Raw genomic sequence first — 17,547 nt, 5'->3', positions numbered from 1 at the left:
AGGCAACACTAATTCAAAACTTCTCTAAAAGAGGATTAAAAAAAACTAACGAAACGTCCGGCTGTAGTATTTTGGTAGTATTCAATGTTCGATTAACCATTAGGCCATCGATTTGATTCATGAGAAAATGTAAAATCTCATACTTGCCGGGGCATTGTATCAGCAGAAATGTTTGATTAGAAAAGAACGAATAAATGGTTGATATAAATCCCATTATGTACAACATTTCCCAGGCATTATGTCCGTATTCCAAGGCAAATTATGGCTACACCACACCGTTCCGAGCGTCTTTCAGAATGCGAATTGAACATTTGGAGTGTTCCGAAGCAATGTTCAACACATTTCAATATTCACTTTCAGTTTGTTCGTACAAGTCAAATTTGTTCATACCTTTTTGCCGGGTTTTCTTTCCTCCCAAAAAACTACAAAGTATATCCGCCTGAACACACCGATACCTGATCCTACAGGGGGGGGGTATATATATTGGTAAGCTAAAATCGATCTACTAAAAACCGAGACCAGCTGAAAGTGGAGGAAATTGAGCACTGTGAGATATGATTATCGTCGTTTTTACTGCCACCCAGACCCCGGCATGTGTTGGTGGTGTCGCGTGACGAGGTCCACTCACTATCTGGAGTGTCATTTCGGAGCAGAAAACGGGTATGGAGGAAAACAACACTTCGGCACTTGGACGGCTCCCACCCCGACCGTCGAGAATTGGTTGTGGGAGAGGGTTTTCAAATTTTATTGATAGTCACAGGGTACAGCACAAGCCATTTCCATCTGTTGGGGCCACTCCAATCTCCTCTGGGAACGAGGTGTATGTGTGCGGACCAGGCAACCAAAAATGTCACTCTCCACGTGCCACGAAGAAGAAGGGCATTATATTCGAATGGTGTCGGTGCGCACATGTAATACTATTATGGTTTTTAATTGTAATAAAGCACGTACATTTATAACGCAATGAACTGAATGGTCTGTCCGATTGCGTGTTCCTGCGACACGCGTTGCAACACGGGTTCGCCCTGCTAGTAAAGCTGCCACCAGAAGGTACCTCCCCAGCAAAGTATTCTCTCCATGCAAGACAGTCCAACTGACTGACTATAGGCAGGCATGCACGGGTTCGAGAAAAAACCCCATGTGAGCCATAATCGAGCAGCAGCCATGCCACACAAAAATAATAATCCCGGTCGGTTCGGTTCTTCCCATCATCCTACGGAAACACACATCTAAAGTAGTCATCGTAATCGTTCAAGTCCAGTGGTGGTCTCTTCTCTTTCACTCGTGCTTTGATTACTCTTCCCATCCAACACATCAGATGAGTCTGTACGCCGTCGTATTCGGAAGGGGCTTCTTTTTTATGCTCGATTCTGCCGATTCAATTTCCACTTGTACCGTCGTAGCGCCTATGTAGTTGTGCGAACACCGTCGAACCGTCATCGTCATCATCAGCATCATCATCATCCTTTCGCCAGTTGGAATGCTGGCATCCATGGTGTGTGCGGCGCGCACAGGACCATCGCGGTAAGAATCCCCTCCTGGACGATATATGTGTGCGAGCTACACATAGCTTCTTCCGCTGTCATTCATTCTAGGCACTCACCACAGCAGCCTTTGGGCTTTGCCGTACACCCCTGAACCTCTGTAGGCTAGGAGGCATATTACTTTTTATGAGCTCTCGTGAGGTTGAGGAAGAAGTTGAGCCGAAATCCGGCTCCTGAGGCGGCTCTGCCTGCACATCGAGTAGGCGGCGACGTGAGCATTGGGAGACGCATTCACACACGTTCTCCTTCCCTTTTTGGCCATATGGTTCGAGGCGGACGGTAAGTGGAATAAGGAAAGCGAAATAGCCCGCCGTGCGGTGGGAAGGATGGATCGAAAAGAATCGGTACGGATGGATCCGCGAGAGCATTTATAGACGGCGTTCAAATTGCATTGCGACGGCGCAGTTGATGTTTACATGGGAAACTTAGTGAAAACAAGCGCGTTGTTTCTTTTTTCGTCTTTGGTCGGTACCACGCTACAGAGTGCGAAGAGAGTTGGCACACTACGGAGCAACGTAAAACCCATTTAAGCCAACAAATGTTATTTGATGAACAATCGATTTGGATGTTGCTTTAGGACTCGGTGGCGTACCCTTGTTCTTCGTCCAAATATCCAAGCAGAATATCCAATTGTTTGGTTTTGCCCAGGGATTTTACTTTCGTACGGAAAACTTAACGCATTCGTTTGATTAACTTAGGCCACAGTTTGTTATTCTATATTGGATCGAATGTTACTAACTTTAATATTGCGACCAACATCATTCCGCTCGAGAGCGGTAGCAAAAGAAAAGGTAAACGTCAGTTTTCGATGATTCGGCTAATCGACATAAATACCGACCAGTCCCCGACGGGCTGGAGAAATAAGGAAAGAAAAAAAGGTGATGGCAGGAAAGAACCTATCATCATCGTCATCTTCATCTACGAGGGCTTTTCCCTACCGTCCGCAGGATCATGCTGGGCACTACTTTTTTATGCTCTTCCTGCTGATCCCAAACCTTACGCGAACGGCTGTTGTTAGCCACGGAGCGATGGAGGTTCGTTCGTTCGTGGGCATTGTAAACACATGTTCTTCTCATCCCCTTCCTCGTCCGCAACCCCTTCCCCTGCCCTATCGTTCCACTTTTCCGACTGTTTGCACTAGGCCGTCTCGCTGTTGTAGAGCCTTCGAGAGTTTTGTTCTGAAAAAAAGCAATCGGTGAGCGAAAGAAGGAGAGCTAAGGTATACAGCCGCGCATTATTGCGAGCGAGAAAATCCATCGCAGCATGCTGCTAACTAAACAACCAACATCGCCCTGTAACCAAGGGTGTGTGCGTGTGTGTGTTTGTGTGTAGCGAAAGGGAAATAAAAACCCATTTGTGTATGTCAAAGATTAAAAGCTATCATTTGATCGCACCACAAAACCTTGCGCCGTTTGCGAGAGAGTGAGGTGTGTGGAAATTGAGTCGATTCTTTACCGTTCAAGAAGAACTAACTTGAAATAAAATGTTTCATTTATGCGTTTAGAACGGTTCAATATCCCAGACACCAAAAGGAACATCTCATCGACAATCCTGATACGAATTTTGGGTGGTTCGTATCCAATTCCTTTTTGGTGACGTCCAGATAAACGCAATGCTGGAAGTATCCAATGGTGGCACCATAAAAGAACTACGTACTGCATAAGCGTATGTGCTATCCTCTTTGCTGGACAAGGGCAAGCCGTCCGACTAGCAACAACATAGCATAACATAGGAGCCCAAAAAGTATGCAATACAAGCCGGGGTCTGCTGCGCGATAATAGATTCCCCGTCGCAGCCTTCAAATGTTCTTAGCCAGCTTCCTCCGTCCACAGATGGCACCAAACAACAGACTTTGGAGGTAAGGTACACCACCGGTGAAACAGTTGTCGAATGCGTCGATGTGTTGGTGAAAAGCATAAGAGCAAACATTGCTCTCTCACGCTCTCTCTCTCTCGCACTCTCTTTCTCTCTTTCTTAATCTGTCTCATTCTAACGCTCGAGTGGTTTGGTCGCTATCACCTGCGACTGGCGATGGACCCATCGGTTTTTGGGACGCAGGTGGCTTTCCAGACCGTGTGCGCCGATCGTTATTCTTGAATTTATCTCAATCATTGCATGAAATGGGTTTGGTCGAGAAATGGAACCAAAATGGTCGACCGAAACCCCGGTATATCTGGTCAGAGGGGGGAAGGTTTGAGATCGTTAAATTAACGTACCGTGTATTATTAAAAAATAAATCCTCATGCAATCGGTTACAGCCACTTTTTTCGGGTGCGTTCGTTCGTTCGTTCGTTAGTCTTTGCAGGAGATGTGCCTTTGGATCATGTTCCACAAGCAGAAAGAAAAAAGAGTCATTTGGCCGTTTCACAAAACATTTTCCAAAAGTCCACCCGGGGAATTGAAGGCTTTCCGTTTTCGTCTTCCAGTTCGTTCACTGAGACCTGAGAAGCAAACGAATCAGTCTCCACACGCCATGCTTACGAGGGTATAACACTCCCAGACACGCCTAGGAAAAAGCATACATAATTGAATTTGAAATTTTGAATTCAATTTATTCTCTATTGTTGGCCAACTTCAAAGCAATTAATATCTGTCAAGTCGGATATTATTGGGACATGCGCAGTGCGGCCCGGTGAACGTTATTGGGACATAATAACACGGTTGCTGCGGTAGGACCTTTTTTTTGCTTGTTAATGCCAAAACTGGGGAAGAAAAATAGGTTGCGATAGCTCCGGTGCAACGAATCCAGGTTTTTCGATGGCCACACCAACTACAGATCGACCCTCGTTGGGGATCGAGTGGGATGGGGTAAAAGGGGATGGGGGGTAGTTGCATCTGACTCTGGTCTTAATCATTGACAAACAAACAAATGAAAACAACCCGCTGGTTGACAGACAATCGAGAAAAGTGACATTCGACGCATCCACACACGCATAGAATAGTATCCGTCGGGTTTTTTGAGCATAGGAAATTCTCTCATATTTCATTGTGCTGTGTGCGTTGGTATGGGTACAAAATTAATGCTCTCTACCCATCTCGTTCCGCTCGTTAAGCTTGAAACCGACAGAAGGAAAGAAAGAAAAAACAACGAGATACCATTTCATTCTTCTGCTCTCTCATTCTAACCGCATGAAAAGAGCCGAGCCCGGTGTGTTATTTTACTATCGCAAGTCACGCATACCACACACCATCCCATCTCAACCATGCGCTACGTTTTCGCCCCCGTCCTTTTCGCACTAACCGAAAACGAGACCTGTGTTTATGTCACCTACACCAGTGCAAGCGGTATTATACGATTATAGCCGTCCCCAGCGCAGGCCAGTGTGTACGGTGCGCTAATAAAACCTTCCTTTTTATACACGCATTCGTTTACCTGACGCAGGAACGAACGAGACGTCTGCCCCACATCACGGACAGGCGCGCTCGCTCGCACACACGCATCCCAAGTGCTTTGAAACGTGCAATAAAGAATTATTTACATAAATTAAAAAATAAAACACTGATCAAATAATCATAAATTTTTCCCCATTGCTACGCTGCTCGAACATTCGGGAAAGGATCTATTTTTCGAAACGGGATATATGCATAGAGACGGGACCGAAGCAGACACAAGCCGGAGAACATAATAATGAACGGAAAGGCGAGTTTCCTTTCCAGAAAAGCAAAACGAGGAGAAAAAAATGCGTTTAACAAATTCTTCACGTTCGCCAACACAGCCGAAACAATCGAGCTGGTACGTCGGTTGACGGCGAAATAGAATATCAATTGAGCTCCAGAGAGAGCCAAAAGGGAAAAAGTTTTCATCCATTTTATCCACACTGCATTCATTAGTTTTTGGGAGAGATGGGTGTTTTTTTTCTTTGGCCTCACTTTCCGGGCTGTACCAAAAACGATTGCGTCCTCATTCTGAAAAGGACCGACGGCTTCGGGTGTGTACTGCGGGGAGGGGCGGTTTTACGAGGCTACAGGGCCATTTATCAAGTGTTTTTACGGCAATTGGTATCCTTTGCCGGAGCAGCAGCGGTCGGTGTGTGCGAAGAGGCGCAGCATTTGCCCACTTGGATAAATTATAGTCGTATATATCTCGCAAGTCGTACGTACCTGGGACTTTGGCGTGATTGTTTGCAGAATGTACAACCTGCTTGGAGTTCGTGTTTTACTAACTTTTTGTGTCAGCAAATGCACCAGAGAATTAACGAATTCTGTTCACCGCACTACGCAGAGCGGCCCGGAATCATGACATAATCAATAACATTTTCTTTCGAATCCCATTAATCGTCGGGGTACTTAAATAGCCTGCGATTAATCTCTTCCAGATGAATAATGCACCGACAGCTCCATTTGTTGTCGTTTTTTTGCACTATCTATTTCACACCACACAATCGCGGGGGTCTCACTCATGCATTCACCTTGCATACACACAATACGCGTGTGGTACGGTGCGCGTATTCTTTACCATCGAGGTACCGTGGGTTTGGGTCCGGAAACTATTCTCGGCCCATCGTACCATTCTTTCCCGAACACATACCACCACAATACACTAAACGGAATATTTACGACACAATGAGATAACAACGAGACTGATTGAATCGATTCACGGGGTTTTTTTTATTTCTTCACCAAACCACTGATTTGTAGCCAATCTGCATTTTGACTGCAGAGAAGTCCTTCTTCGTTCTTGCTCTCCGATTGAATCACTACTACTGCGTTCTCCCACTTGGAACTTCGCTGCAAGCTGTGTGCGTACTGCGTGCGTATGGCGGTGTGTTTGCCTTGATGTTTTGAATGTTTATTTTCCTTTCTTGTCAGAGTGTTTTCATTGCCTTGTTGAATACTGTGTTGGATCATTTTGTTTCGCTCTTCGCCCAAAATATTCACGATGTAAAAGTGAAATTATAACGTTAAATATACCAATTCATCGGTATGGTGTGTTTTTTATTATTTTGCGCAGGTAACCAAGTGTATAAATAATCCTTGATTTTTCTACTTGGAGAAGGTTTATTAAAAAAAGACAAACCAAAAAATGCCACTCTTGCGGTCATAACATATGATTCAAAAATGTTAATATTCCGTTCGTTACAATACATACATGCAATGCATTATTTCAACAAGATAAATTATTCTAGTTTTCTAATTAATTACGAAACGAAATTCTCGTTGTTTGAAATGTCGTCGAAAGATCCACACCAAAACAAGGCGTCCTAACGTTGTGCATTGTTGTCATTTTCTACTGACGTCTTCCTTTTCTGCCTGTTTTTGTACATTTTGTGAACGAGAAATTCACGGATTTTACGAACTAAAACAGTAGTTCGTAGCAGGAAAATGTATCGCCAATGTCGATAAAGTTTGCTTCGTTTCGTTACCGTTACCATCGTTTGTTCTAAGGAATTGCGGATTCAGTGAGCTATTCTTTTGACCAATCAGCCTCTCAAAGATGTACTTCTCAATAGGCTGGCCACGGGTGCTCAATAGTGGACCGCATCGCACTATTTGCAAAGTTGTATGTGATCGGGTGAAAATTTTGTTTGCTGTCCTGGCAGAAGATGCCATCGCTATCTGGTACTCGAAGGTAAGCAGTTCATTCCATGTGCTGATGATGATGAACTTAATACGAGTTATGATTTGTGTGTTGCAGCCCTGTGTTCTAATTACGTCCAAACTAAGAAACTCGGAATGTTTGGAAAAGTACGGTACGAACACGAATGTGGAATGGAAACCAGATTCCAGTATGCTGTTAGTGACTACTGGCGGAACGACGCAAGGTGGTACCTTGTTTATGTACACGCTTATCGTGAACGATACCCCAAAAGGTGTCTACAACCAAAATGATTCACCGTTTGCCAACTTGCGCCGGGACAGTGCCGAGTTGTTTTTAAAAGAAACCATTCCTTGCTTGAAGCTTTCTTTGGTAAGAAAAGGAACTATGTAATTTCCTTTGGAACTATTTTATAACATCTTAACCCATTTCTTGTTGTATTTCGCAGACACACCGTATTTGTCTTTACGTTCCCATTTGTTGTGTGTCGTGCATTAATGTAAATCAAATTGTGATTGCCACTCAAGAAGGTCGAATCATCCGCCTTAACTGGGAGGGCGTTGAAGAACGTGATTATGCGCTCGACCTTAAACGAATCCCGTTTAGCGTTAACCAGCAAGTTAGTTATGGTAAGCAAGCACTTTCATTCATTTAAGGATATGATATTAAGCAATGATGATTCTCTTTCAGCCGTCCCAATCTTGGAGAAGAATGTGTATGTTTCCTCGATTGATTATTCACCTCTGCTGTGCGGATTCGGCATTACTTTAAATGATGGTCGTGCCGCATTTCTCACCGCAAACAACACAAAGTTTGACCCCAACGTAAGTAACAGCTCTAGCTTATTCGCATTGCAGAGATGCAAAATTTTGTTTGCTTCCTTATTCATTCAGCAAGTACAAGGAATCTGGTGCCAAAATGTGGATGATGCGACGTGTACCGTCATCAATCACAAGTATCGTCTGATAGCGTTCGGGCGAAGGAACTCTCAAACTAACATGTACGTTATCGATGATCTAACCGGTGGACTGGAGCTGTCACATAAACTCTCATTGAGTGCTAAAGACTTCCCGGGATCGCCAGGGTACGTGCGTGACATGAAGTGGACTCCCGATGGGTGTGCTATCATAGTGGCCTGGGGCAACGGAGGAATATCCTTGTGGAGCACCTTTGGTTCACTGTTGCTCTGCTCACTAGCCTGGGACTATGGGCTTCATGTGGATTTGTCCAAGAACGATCCCTTTAACGTAATTAGTATGGTAAGTTTATTGCAGAACCAAATATACTTAGTGTCGCGAAGAAAATTGGTAACCGAACGTGGATTTGTTACAGGATTGGTCTACTGAAGGTTATCAACTTCTCATGGTACGACAGACAAACGAACACACTGCTACACTAAATAATGGAACAAACGAGGCTGCTGAAACATCCAACGTGCCAATATCCATTCCGGCCACAGTATTGGTACAATTAGACTTTGTCAAGAGCATTCTAACGATCAATCCCTGCATGGTGTGTAGTGCTAGTGTCGTCGCATGACGTATAAATCTTGATCTACTGTATTCTTAATGTTACAGAGCAATAATTCGTTCTTGTTACTGCAAGGCGATGATAAGCTGTACATCAACCACGGTGACGTACTTCAAAACATTTATCCTGTCCATAAATCTAGCTATGATTCAACCAATGAAGGGGACACTTCCTATTCCGGAAAAACGGACGAATTTGGCAAAGGTTTACAATTCATAGTAATAACAATAGCGACGTACTTTTCATACATAATATATATTCGGCAGATTCGGCATACATACCATCGGGAGAACCTGATCCAGTGAACGTCGGAGGTGACACCTACCTTAAATTCAACAGCGTGCTATCGGAGAGCAAACATTGGGTTGTGTTGAATCTTCCTACTGCTTACATCTCTTCCAACTGGCCGATTCGAGTGAGTGTAACAGAGAAAGGTGGACGAAAAAAAACTAACACTATCGATTGTTCACCCTCCACCGTTTACAGTACAGCGCAATAGATCATTTGGGCACTAATGTGGCAGTAGCTGGCCGAACCGGAGTAGCATTGTATTCCTTCAACACTCGTAAATGGAAACTGTTTGGCAATGAAACACAGGAGAAAGATTTTGTTATCACCGGCGGTTTGCTTTGGTGGAAGGAATTCATCATCATGGGTAATTTGCATTTCTCGATAGAGGTGTTTGTAGAGGACATTTTCAAACCAGATGTACGTTATATTTGCAGGTTGTTATTCGCTAATCGGTTTCCACGACGAACTACGTATATACTCAAGGGAAAACAAGCTGGACAACCGATTTGCGGAGATTACAAAAAGTGCCAGCCCAGTGATGTTGATCAACCTTTTCAAAGATCAGTTGGTAAGTGGGATTGTGGTGCGATAATGTTATCTGAATATATTTTCTCCATTTCGTGATTTTAAATGTTTTTAGGTTGTCTTCACTTCCGACGGTCACGTATCAGTATTTGCTCTTAAACAAACCGAAGAAGATTATAATGGAAGTGATCATCACCGGGTGGAACTAGTAAAGATGCACATTTATGATATCAAAAATGTGTGCATTCATCCAGCGTGCGTTATATCGGTGTTGATGACGAGCCTTAAACATGAAGGTGCAGGCACTGGAGGCATGACGAAACCAAGCAACTACGAAAACTCTCTTTCGGAAACGTTGATCATGAACGTGTCCGGAAGGGTGCTGATGGTGCAGACGGATCACCAACAACATCACCACGGCACTGGCAGTGCCAATAATCAGCTGACGTCCACCTGTTTGGCTTCATCGGTAGAGTGCATCTGGGTGTCGGAATCGAACAAGACGCACATTAAGGAATCTCTTTGGTTGTATTGTGGTGGGTATGGCATGCGCGTGTGGCTTCCGGTATTTCCTCGTACGGGCGAAACTGGCTCCCGCAGTCTACGGCATACGTTTATGAGCAAAAGGATAATGCTATCGTTTACGCTGAAGATTTACCCGTTGGTGATACTGTTCGAGGATGCAATCATACTTGGCGCCGAAAATGACACGCTGCTTTATACCAGCGATCCATCAGTCTATTTTTCGCTACCATACAATGCGCTTAAGCGAACGGTATTGTACTTTTCCAAAAGCTAATGTCCTGACACCAAAACCTGACACTAACGTTTCGAATTTTCTTTTCTAGAGCCAAGTATATTTGCATCAAATATTGCGCCAGCTCATTCGTCGTAATCTTGGCTACAATGCGTGGGAAATTGCACGATGTTGCACAAATCTTCCGTACTTTCCTCACTCTCTCGAGCTGCTGCTACATGAGGTTTTAGAGGAGGAAGCGACCAGCAAGGAACCCATACCGGATGCACTATTACCGAGCGTGCTCGAGTTTATTCAGGAATTTCCCGTTTATCTGCAAACGGTGGTACAGTGTGCCCGCAAGACAGAAATTGCACTGTGGCCATACCTGTTTTCCAGCGCCGGCAAACCTAAGGAACTGTTTCAGAAGTGTATGGCAGCACGGCAGCTGCATACTGCCGCGAGCTATTTAATAATACTGCAAAACCTCGAACCCTCCTCTGTCAGTCGACAGTATGCGACGGTTCTGCTGGACACGGCACTGGAACAGTTGGATTGGCCGCTTGCAAAAGATCTGGTGCGGTTCTTGCGAGCGATCGATCCGAATGATGTTGAATCTCCACGTTCATCATACGTGTTTGGCAACAAGTTCGGTGGACTGATTGCAGCCGGACCGCCGGCACCAAATGCCGAAGACTTGAGTCTTATCTTAGGAAGCAGCATGGCGAGAGGGCGCAGCTTCTCAACCACCATTCCGTACCCCAAGTCGAACGATGGTGCCGCAACAGTGGTAAACAAAGAGAAAAATATAATGTTCAACAATCCTGCAGCGGCAGCTGCGCAGCAAACCGGCGGAGGACTATTGAACTCGGGCAATGATACGTCTGGTGAGCGACAAATCTTGCGCAGAAAGAAAAGTGTGCCAAATACTCAGAAAGAATGGTAAGTGCGTTAGTCGCTTCTCGACACACAGTACTAATGGCAGTAATGGTGAAGCATGAATGAAATTCCTTTCCATTCCAGTGACTCATCAACGGCGGAAGAATTCTTCATCGATGTGGTTCTGCAGCGTCACGCACGTAGATTTTTACAGTTGCGAAAGCTGGAAGATCTCGGATACATGAGCGCTACCCTAGATTTTCATCTAGTTGGTTGGCTTAATCGCGAAAAGGATCGTGCTGCACGGATAGAGGATTTCGTAATTGCACTAAAATCATTGCACGATGAACTCGATTGGCCAAAACCATGTTTGGATCTAACACTGCTACCAAATCCAAAAGCTCAACCACACTTGCACAGTGAATCGTCCCCGTCGCCCTCTTCGAATCTATCGAACAAATCGCCTCTTTCCGAGTTAAATACAGGACGCACCGTCGATTCGGGGTATAATAGTTTGTCGTTTGTTCGTCCGATGGCCACCAATGGTTCGGTAACTGTTGCTGGAACAACAGTGGAAGAAAGGCAGGTGGAACCGATACAAGGGCAAAGGGAACAGCGACAGGACAATGTGCTTGCGTCTCCGGTCGGTGATCCGTTACTGGGTACAACAGCCGAGGCGAACCTTATGCCACTGAACGATACGGCAAGTGTGCTGTCGGAAGCTGCTCAACCTAACTGGCCGGATGAAGTATCGACGGTATGCGGTACAACTGGCATGATGAGCCTAACACTAGGTGAACAAAGCTTCAGTCAAGCCATGGAAAAAAATATTTCCAAACAGAGCAAATCGAACCGACGCAAGCAGCATAAGCTTGAAATTCGCATGCGTTACTTGCTGCAGATTTTCTCCGAAGCGAACTGTTACGAATTTGCACTTCTCCTCTCGGTGCTACTACTTGATGTGGCCTCTGTTGGGAGGATAACGAATGCCGCAATTCGATCGAAATCGCTCGTAGTTTGCCGGCAGCTACGCAACGGTCTGAAAGATATGACTCGCTGGAGCTTTAACGAGTGTCTTGCATATCGGCCGTTCATGATTGCCTTGCAGCCTCAGCTGGCGGTGTTGGATAAATTTGTCATCCAGCAGGAATCCATTCCATCGCTGATGCATACGACCACCGTGACCGGTGTGTCAGCGTTTTCACCGCTTGTGATGGGTAGCCTGCACACATTCCGTGACTCAGAAGCACCCGCGTCGGGTGTTAGCTCTGGAAGCAATAAAGGCATCAATCAAACGCAAGGCGAAACCAGACACCTTGGCAACTCTAGCGCAAATAGCAACACTCAACGCATGGGCTCGACAGGTACATTGGGAAGTGTACCACATTCAACTGGTAGCGGTGGTCCAATCAGTGCAAGCAGTCGAATTATCGTGGACGGATCCGCAAGTTTGCGCAGTGGCAGTGTACAACGCGATACGCTCGGGGCAAAGTATTCCACGCCGCACGCTTTCGCACGATCTGTATCGGACTTGGAAGTGGCCAATATACGAAAAATAGCGCAAGGAAAGTCAATCAGCGATAGCCGCTCAGTTACATCGACCGCAATTTCGGAAGAACCGGAACGAACGTGCAATGTTATGTAAAATGTACTCAAGTCGGATGGCGGGAGCAGACCTATGGAAAGGTGCTATAGCAAATTATAATCTACTTTAGGAGCGTAAGGGAAGAATGCAACGAGATATTTAATATATATGAAGCGCATATTTAAACTAATCGTAGTTACGCCACGGTAATAATTACTAGTTCCGTCCATTGGCGGTGCAATTTGCAATTCTCGTACTGTTTTTTTCATAACTAAATATAGGAAATAAAATTATAACTCTAACGGAAAGGAAATGTCTCTAGCTATTTGACGAATTTCCGCCTTGGGTTTCGTACACCAAGCGAAGCTTGGGACGAATTATGGATATTGATTTTTAAGAAAATTTGATTGCCATTACATTCCCTTAATATTATAATAAAATATTTGGCATTACAAGAAAATTGTTATTTCGATTATTTCTTTACTAATGACCTTTGCTTATAGACTAGAAATTATGTGGTATGGTACCGCCAAACGAATTTTTTGGAAGTTCTGGCGATGAAATAGCATTTTGCATAGTAAAAGCAATGAGACAGTTGTAGTAAATGCTTTAATTTCAGGTTTTAAAATTTCGTACGAAACTATCGATTCAAAATTGGTAGTATTGTATTAAACTTACTTGAATTCCATCACATGTTTTCATGTTCTCCACTTTCATATCAGTTTCAATTTTACGTAGCTTTTTTTTCTTTTCATTTTCTATCTCTGATTATCCATGTAACAATATTCATTATCACATTTCTGCAATATTGTTGATTGCGCTATAAATATTGTATATATTTACTGTTCGGTGTTGTTGGAACAGTTTGAAATGTTCCTTTGAGAAAAAAAGGCGCTTGAAAATAATTCCAATTGTGTATTACAGAATATAAACTAAATTGATAATTGGTAACGATACTATTTAAATGCCTAAGATCCGTCTGGTATTTCTCGATCGATAGTTAGGATCGGACTTTTCAAACGATATTGTTGTACAGCACCCTAAGGATGTACGAAATACAAAGCGATAGAATATCGATGATAGTATTTAGTTAGGTTTTAACTCACTTACCTTCCATTTGGAAATGTTCAAGGATAATACTGCCTGCACATTGTCTTCATTTCTCTTGTTCTGCTTCTTTTCGTTGTCGGTAGTGGGACGTACGCTTAACACATCGTTAACGTTTTCCAAAGCCACAGCCCCGTCGCGAATAAGAAAGGACAACTGAAACGCTGTGTCGATGGTATTCATGTAATCACTTGGATCCGTAATGAGCTGAAGGTAAGGTACGGGTGAACCTCTTTTCTCGTATATCTGGGAATCAAAAGCCGGGGAATGTGTTGAGCTATGAATATCAAATAAGTCGCGAAAACATCTACCTGTTTTAGCTGCTCCATTATCCCTTGAAGCTTACGGGCATCTGCCTCCTCTTGGTGTAGTGTTTTAACTGTTTCCGGTTTGCGTGCATCGCCCAAATCCAGGCGTTGGCGGCGACGACGCTCCTTCACGTTCCTTTCTACCGGTACGGATTGAAATTCAAAACGTCCCAGCATGCAGGGCGAGTGTTTCGACATACGGAAAGCCTTAATACCATGACTTCCTACAGTTTCCCACTGCAAATGACTACCGGAATCGCCAGTAATAGAGTTCTAGAATGAAAATCCCCGTTAAAGGTTTGTTTATTTACGCCCTGCTGCCCACACCATACTATTGCCGCTGCTAGTTCTTCGTCACAAAACTGTGAGCTTTCACTTTTCTGCAATGCTGCTCCTACTAAATCGTGACCCATTTTCACAATTTGTACATTGATACGCATTTCCGACGCATTTTCCAACCGCTGGTTAGTTAAGTCCTGATGAAGGCTGTCTGTTTGTCTCAGGATCGATGAAACGCCTTGAAATATACTGATCGCATCTTCCGTTTGCGTTCGGAGCGCTGCAAAAGATGATGGTGTTTAGTTGATAAGGTAGTGCCTGGCTTTATCGAGTTTTCCAAAAGTACCGAGATCATGCCCTTGATCCAGCAGCTCATTATATTGTCTTCTGCGTTGTAATATAACACTAGAGCTGTTGAGATTGTCTGCTGAGGTCTGCTCCATTTCGACTTGAATGAAACACACTTTCGTTACTGCGCGAGGAAATATATTGGCCTACGAAGGAAGAACGCAACCTGAGGCGAATAGCTTGTTGCTGCTTCGGTATTAACAATCGGAATTACCGCTCTTTTGCTTCGCCGTTTGTTTGCTTGTCAACATCTGTCAATACAGCGAATCTGCTAAGAAGCGTCTACACTGCGTATTATTTTTGAATGCACGTTTACATGAACCAGAAGACGAAAACATTCCCGACCAACCTAATCTTACCGAGTGCCTGGGCGGTTAGCAGGATTCGCGTTTGCGACATATTTATACTTGAACCGGAATAATACTGTTTTATTCACTATTTTATTCACAGCTTATTTTTTCGTATTCACTAGCTATTAGTGTGTATTGATTTTGATAAAATGTCCATCATCACATGCACGCGTGAAGCGGATCGCGCAGCAAGAGCATGCCCATCTCTAGGCAGGAAAAGAATGACACACGAGTACTCAGAACACAGCAGTAGAAGAACAATGGAGGGCACGTAACCACAACGAGCAAGGCCATATAAGCCTTGCTGCCCACACCAAGCTATAGTTAAAACTGAAATTGTTGGTCGCAGTAAATCTGGTGTCTTTAATCTTAAGTAGATTAAAATGCGGAAAAGTACGCGGTCGACAATAAAGTTGAAGTGAAGTGATGTAGTAAGAAACAGTAGAAGGAATACCGGGTGTCGCCGCTTTGACTGTACAATGCAAGAGAAGGAAGCTTAGTACGGTGTTCCAGCGTGAAATTAACCAAAAATGAGCCGTGTTTGTAAAGTTCACATGAACGCGTTATGTTTTCCGTATAATGTGTAGTAGTCTTGTGAATATCGTTATGATTGAAAACATTTCTCAAACGGTCATCAAACGTTGAAACGCGATGGTAATCGTACATAATGCGGTGGTTATTTGCTAAGCTCTCGTAGACCCAGGCGCAGTGCCGAGCTTTGTACGCTACCACAATTGACAGCGGTGAGTTCGTTAACTTTTGTTATACCTTTCCATGAAATGCAGGAAATAGGAAAACACTACTTTCCGGAAAACATTACGGGAATCACACAGGTAAGTGGTAGGAGTTGGACTTATATTAACTGCTACTGATTTTTGTCTCCGCGTGAGCCTCAATAATACCAACTTGTGTCTGAAATTCAAGTTGCATTATTGCTTAACCTGCTTTATTTTTTTTATTTATCTTAGCTCCTTAAAATGTTTCGCCATACTAATCAATGGTGTTGAATCTACGAACGAATTAAAGTTGTTACAAATTCAACCACCTCATCAAATCTAACTACAGAAATGCATGATTTGTTCGGTTGTATCATGTTTTTCAGTACCTTTAGTTTCAGGTTCAGCGGATTTTTCATTATTAAACCAGTCAATATTTAAGTCACCGATGATATCATTTACTTTCCTGAAGTCCAAAAACCTATCTAGCCAGTCTTCTAAAATATCGACAAACCTAGAACCACTTGCACTAGGAGAGTGATATAAAATACCATAATTTCCTACTGACCCCGAGAAACTGCTACGTCAAGGAACCAATTACCTTGCAATGATTCATTGAAAATCATTCTTAGCGCTATATCGTTTCCAGTAGAGATGGGTAGATCCGCACTTTTGCCGGCTCGGATCAACCCGGATTGCTCCGGAGCCGGAGTGCGCTCCGGATCATGATTCCGCGCTCCGAATTTTTGTACTAAGCGTCAATGGTTAGTTGGTACATTAGTGCAAGCATTCCATTTCACGCTTCGTGGAGCGTGGAATGTAAAAATGTAGAAATAAAATGTATGGAATAACATAAAAATACTCTTCAGGAAAAAAGTCTTTGTTATAATTGAATCAAGCAAAATAATGTTTTTAATTGTTTAACAAATGTACACAATATATCTTTATTTCCAAAAAAAAAAAAATCCTATGTTTTTTTAATGCATATAATTTTGTTGAACAAACAGCATTTCTTTAAATTTCTTTGGGTGTAACCTATTTCTACTTTCCGTATAAATTGCACCAGCTTTGGAAAATATTCTCACACACGGAACTGATGTTGCCGGAATACAGAGCCGTTGTCTCGCTATATTGCACAATTTTGGGAAACTATGCTTTTCCTGATTCCACCATACCAACGGATCATCGCTAAAAGATTGGGGCTTAGCTGCAAGGTAACGGTCTAGTTCGTCTTTGGCTACAATTGCTGGATCCATGCTTTCTTGAAAACGACTCATTTGATTTATGAAATCACCAAATATTGAATCTTTAGCTACGGTAACCGTTTGCTGTTCTTGCACTTCTATAGTCGCTGTTGTAATTTCTTCTTCTTCTCTATACAAATTTGTAAGCAATTCTAGGATAGATGAGTATAGTTGGCGGTATCTAGATTCATTTGTATCGAATGCATGTTGCTTAATTCGAGGATCCAACAGCATCGCCTGTGTAACTAGTTCTGATTTTCGAATGGGAGCAAACCTATCTAACAAACCTTTGATAAGTTGAGCTATTAGTTTACGAACTTCTTCAATGCGCTGTTCATGTTGATATGATCTTGTTTTATCAATAAGAATTTTAACTAGTAATCCCATTTTGGAGAGTGTCACAGTTTTTTCTGCCGACATGTTTCTAGTTGCTTCTTCGAAATGGGCAAGTATTTTAATTGATTGCTCGATTACATCCCAGTTTCTGTTTTCTAGGTAGGAGTTGATTTTCAATTCGTCTATGCAAGCAGCAATTGCTATCTTACTTTTAAAAAATCTTTCTAACATTT

At 43.3% G+C, this 17,547-nt stretch overlaps 2 protein-coding genes across 2 annotated transcripts; one reads left to right on the top strand and one right to left on the bottom strand.

Moving 5' to 3' along the window:
- Positions 1 to 6,978: 6,978 nt before the first annotated feature.
- On the top strand, positions 6,979 to 13,070 carry LOC128301182 (guanine nucleotide exchange factor subunit Rich). The gene is made up of 13 exons (XM_053037533.1): positions 6,979 to 7,113; positions 7,180 to 7,452; positions 7,529 to 7,709; positions 7,771 to 7,904; positions 7,974 to 8,339; positions 8,413 to 8,592; positions 8,658 to 8,814; positions 8,877 to 9,025; positions 9,097 to 9,265; positions 9,336 to 9,469; positions 9,542 to 10,201; positions 10,275 to 11,104; positions 11,186 to 13,070. The coding sequence occupies exons 1-13, from the start codon at positions 6,979 to 6,981 to the stop codon at positions 12,684 to 12,686; spliced, it is 4,869 nt and encodes a 1,622-aa protein (XP_052893493.1). The 3' UTR covers positions 12,687 to 13,070.
- Positions 13,071 to 13,353: 283 nt separating this feature from the next.
- On the bottom strand, positions 13,354 to 14,857 carry LOC128304576 (EP300-interacting inhibitor of differentiation 3). Its single transcript, XM_053041777.1, has 5 exons — positions 14,667 to 14,857; positions 14,374 to 14,600; positions 14,045 to 14,314; positions 13,737 to 13,979; positions 13,354 to 13,666 (listed from the first exon to the last, which is right to left on the bottom strand). The coding sequence occupies exons 1-5, from the start codon at positions 14,761 to 14,763 to the stop codon at positions 13,595 to 13,597; spliced, it is 909 nt and encodes a 302-aa protein (XP_052897737.1). The 5' UTR covers positions 14,764 to 14,857; the 3' UTR covers positions 13,354 to 13,594.
- Between the last annotated feature and the right edge of the window lie 2,690 nt (positions 14,858 to 17,547).

Source organism: Anopheles moucheti, chromosome 3 (assembly GCF_943734755.1).
Source record: "Anopheles moucheti chromosome 3, idAnoMoucSN_F20_07, whole genome shotgun sequence".
Lineage (NCBI taxonomy): Eukaryota > Metazoa > Arthropoda > Insecta > Diptera > Culicidae > Anopheles > Anopheles moucheti.
The sequence above is the reverse complement of the archived record's forward strand: the minus strand, read 5'-3'. Positions and strand labels throughout refer to the sequence as shown.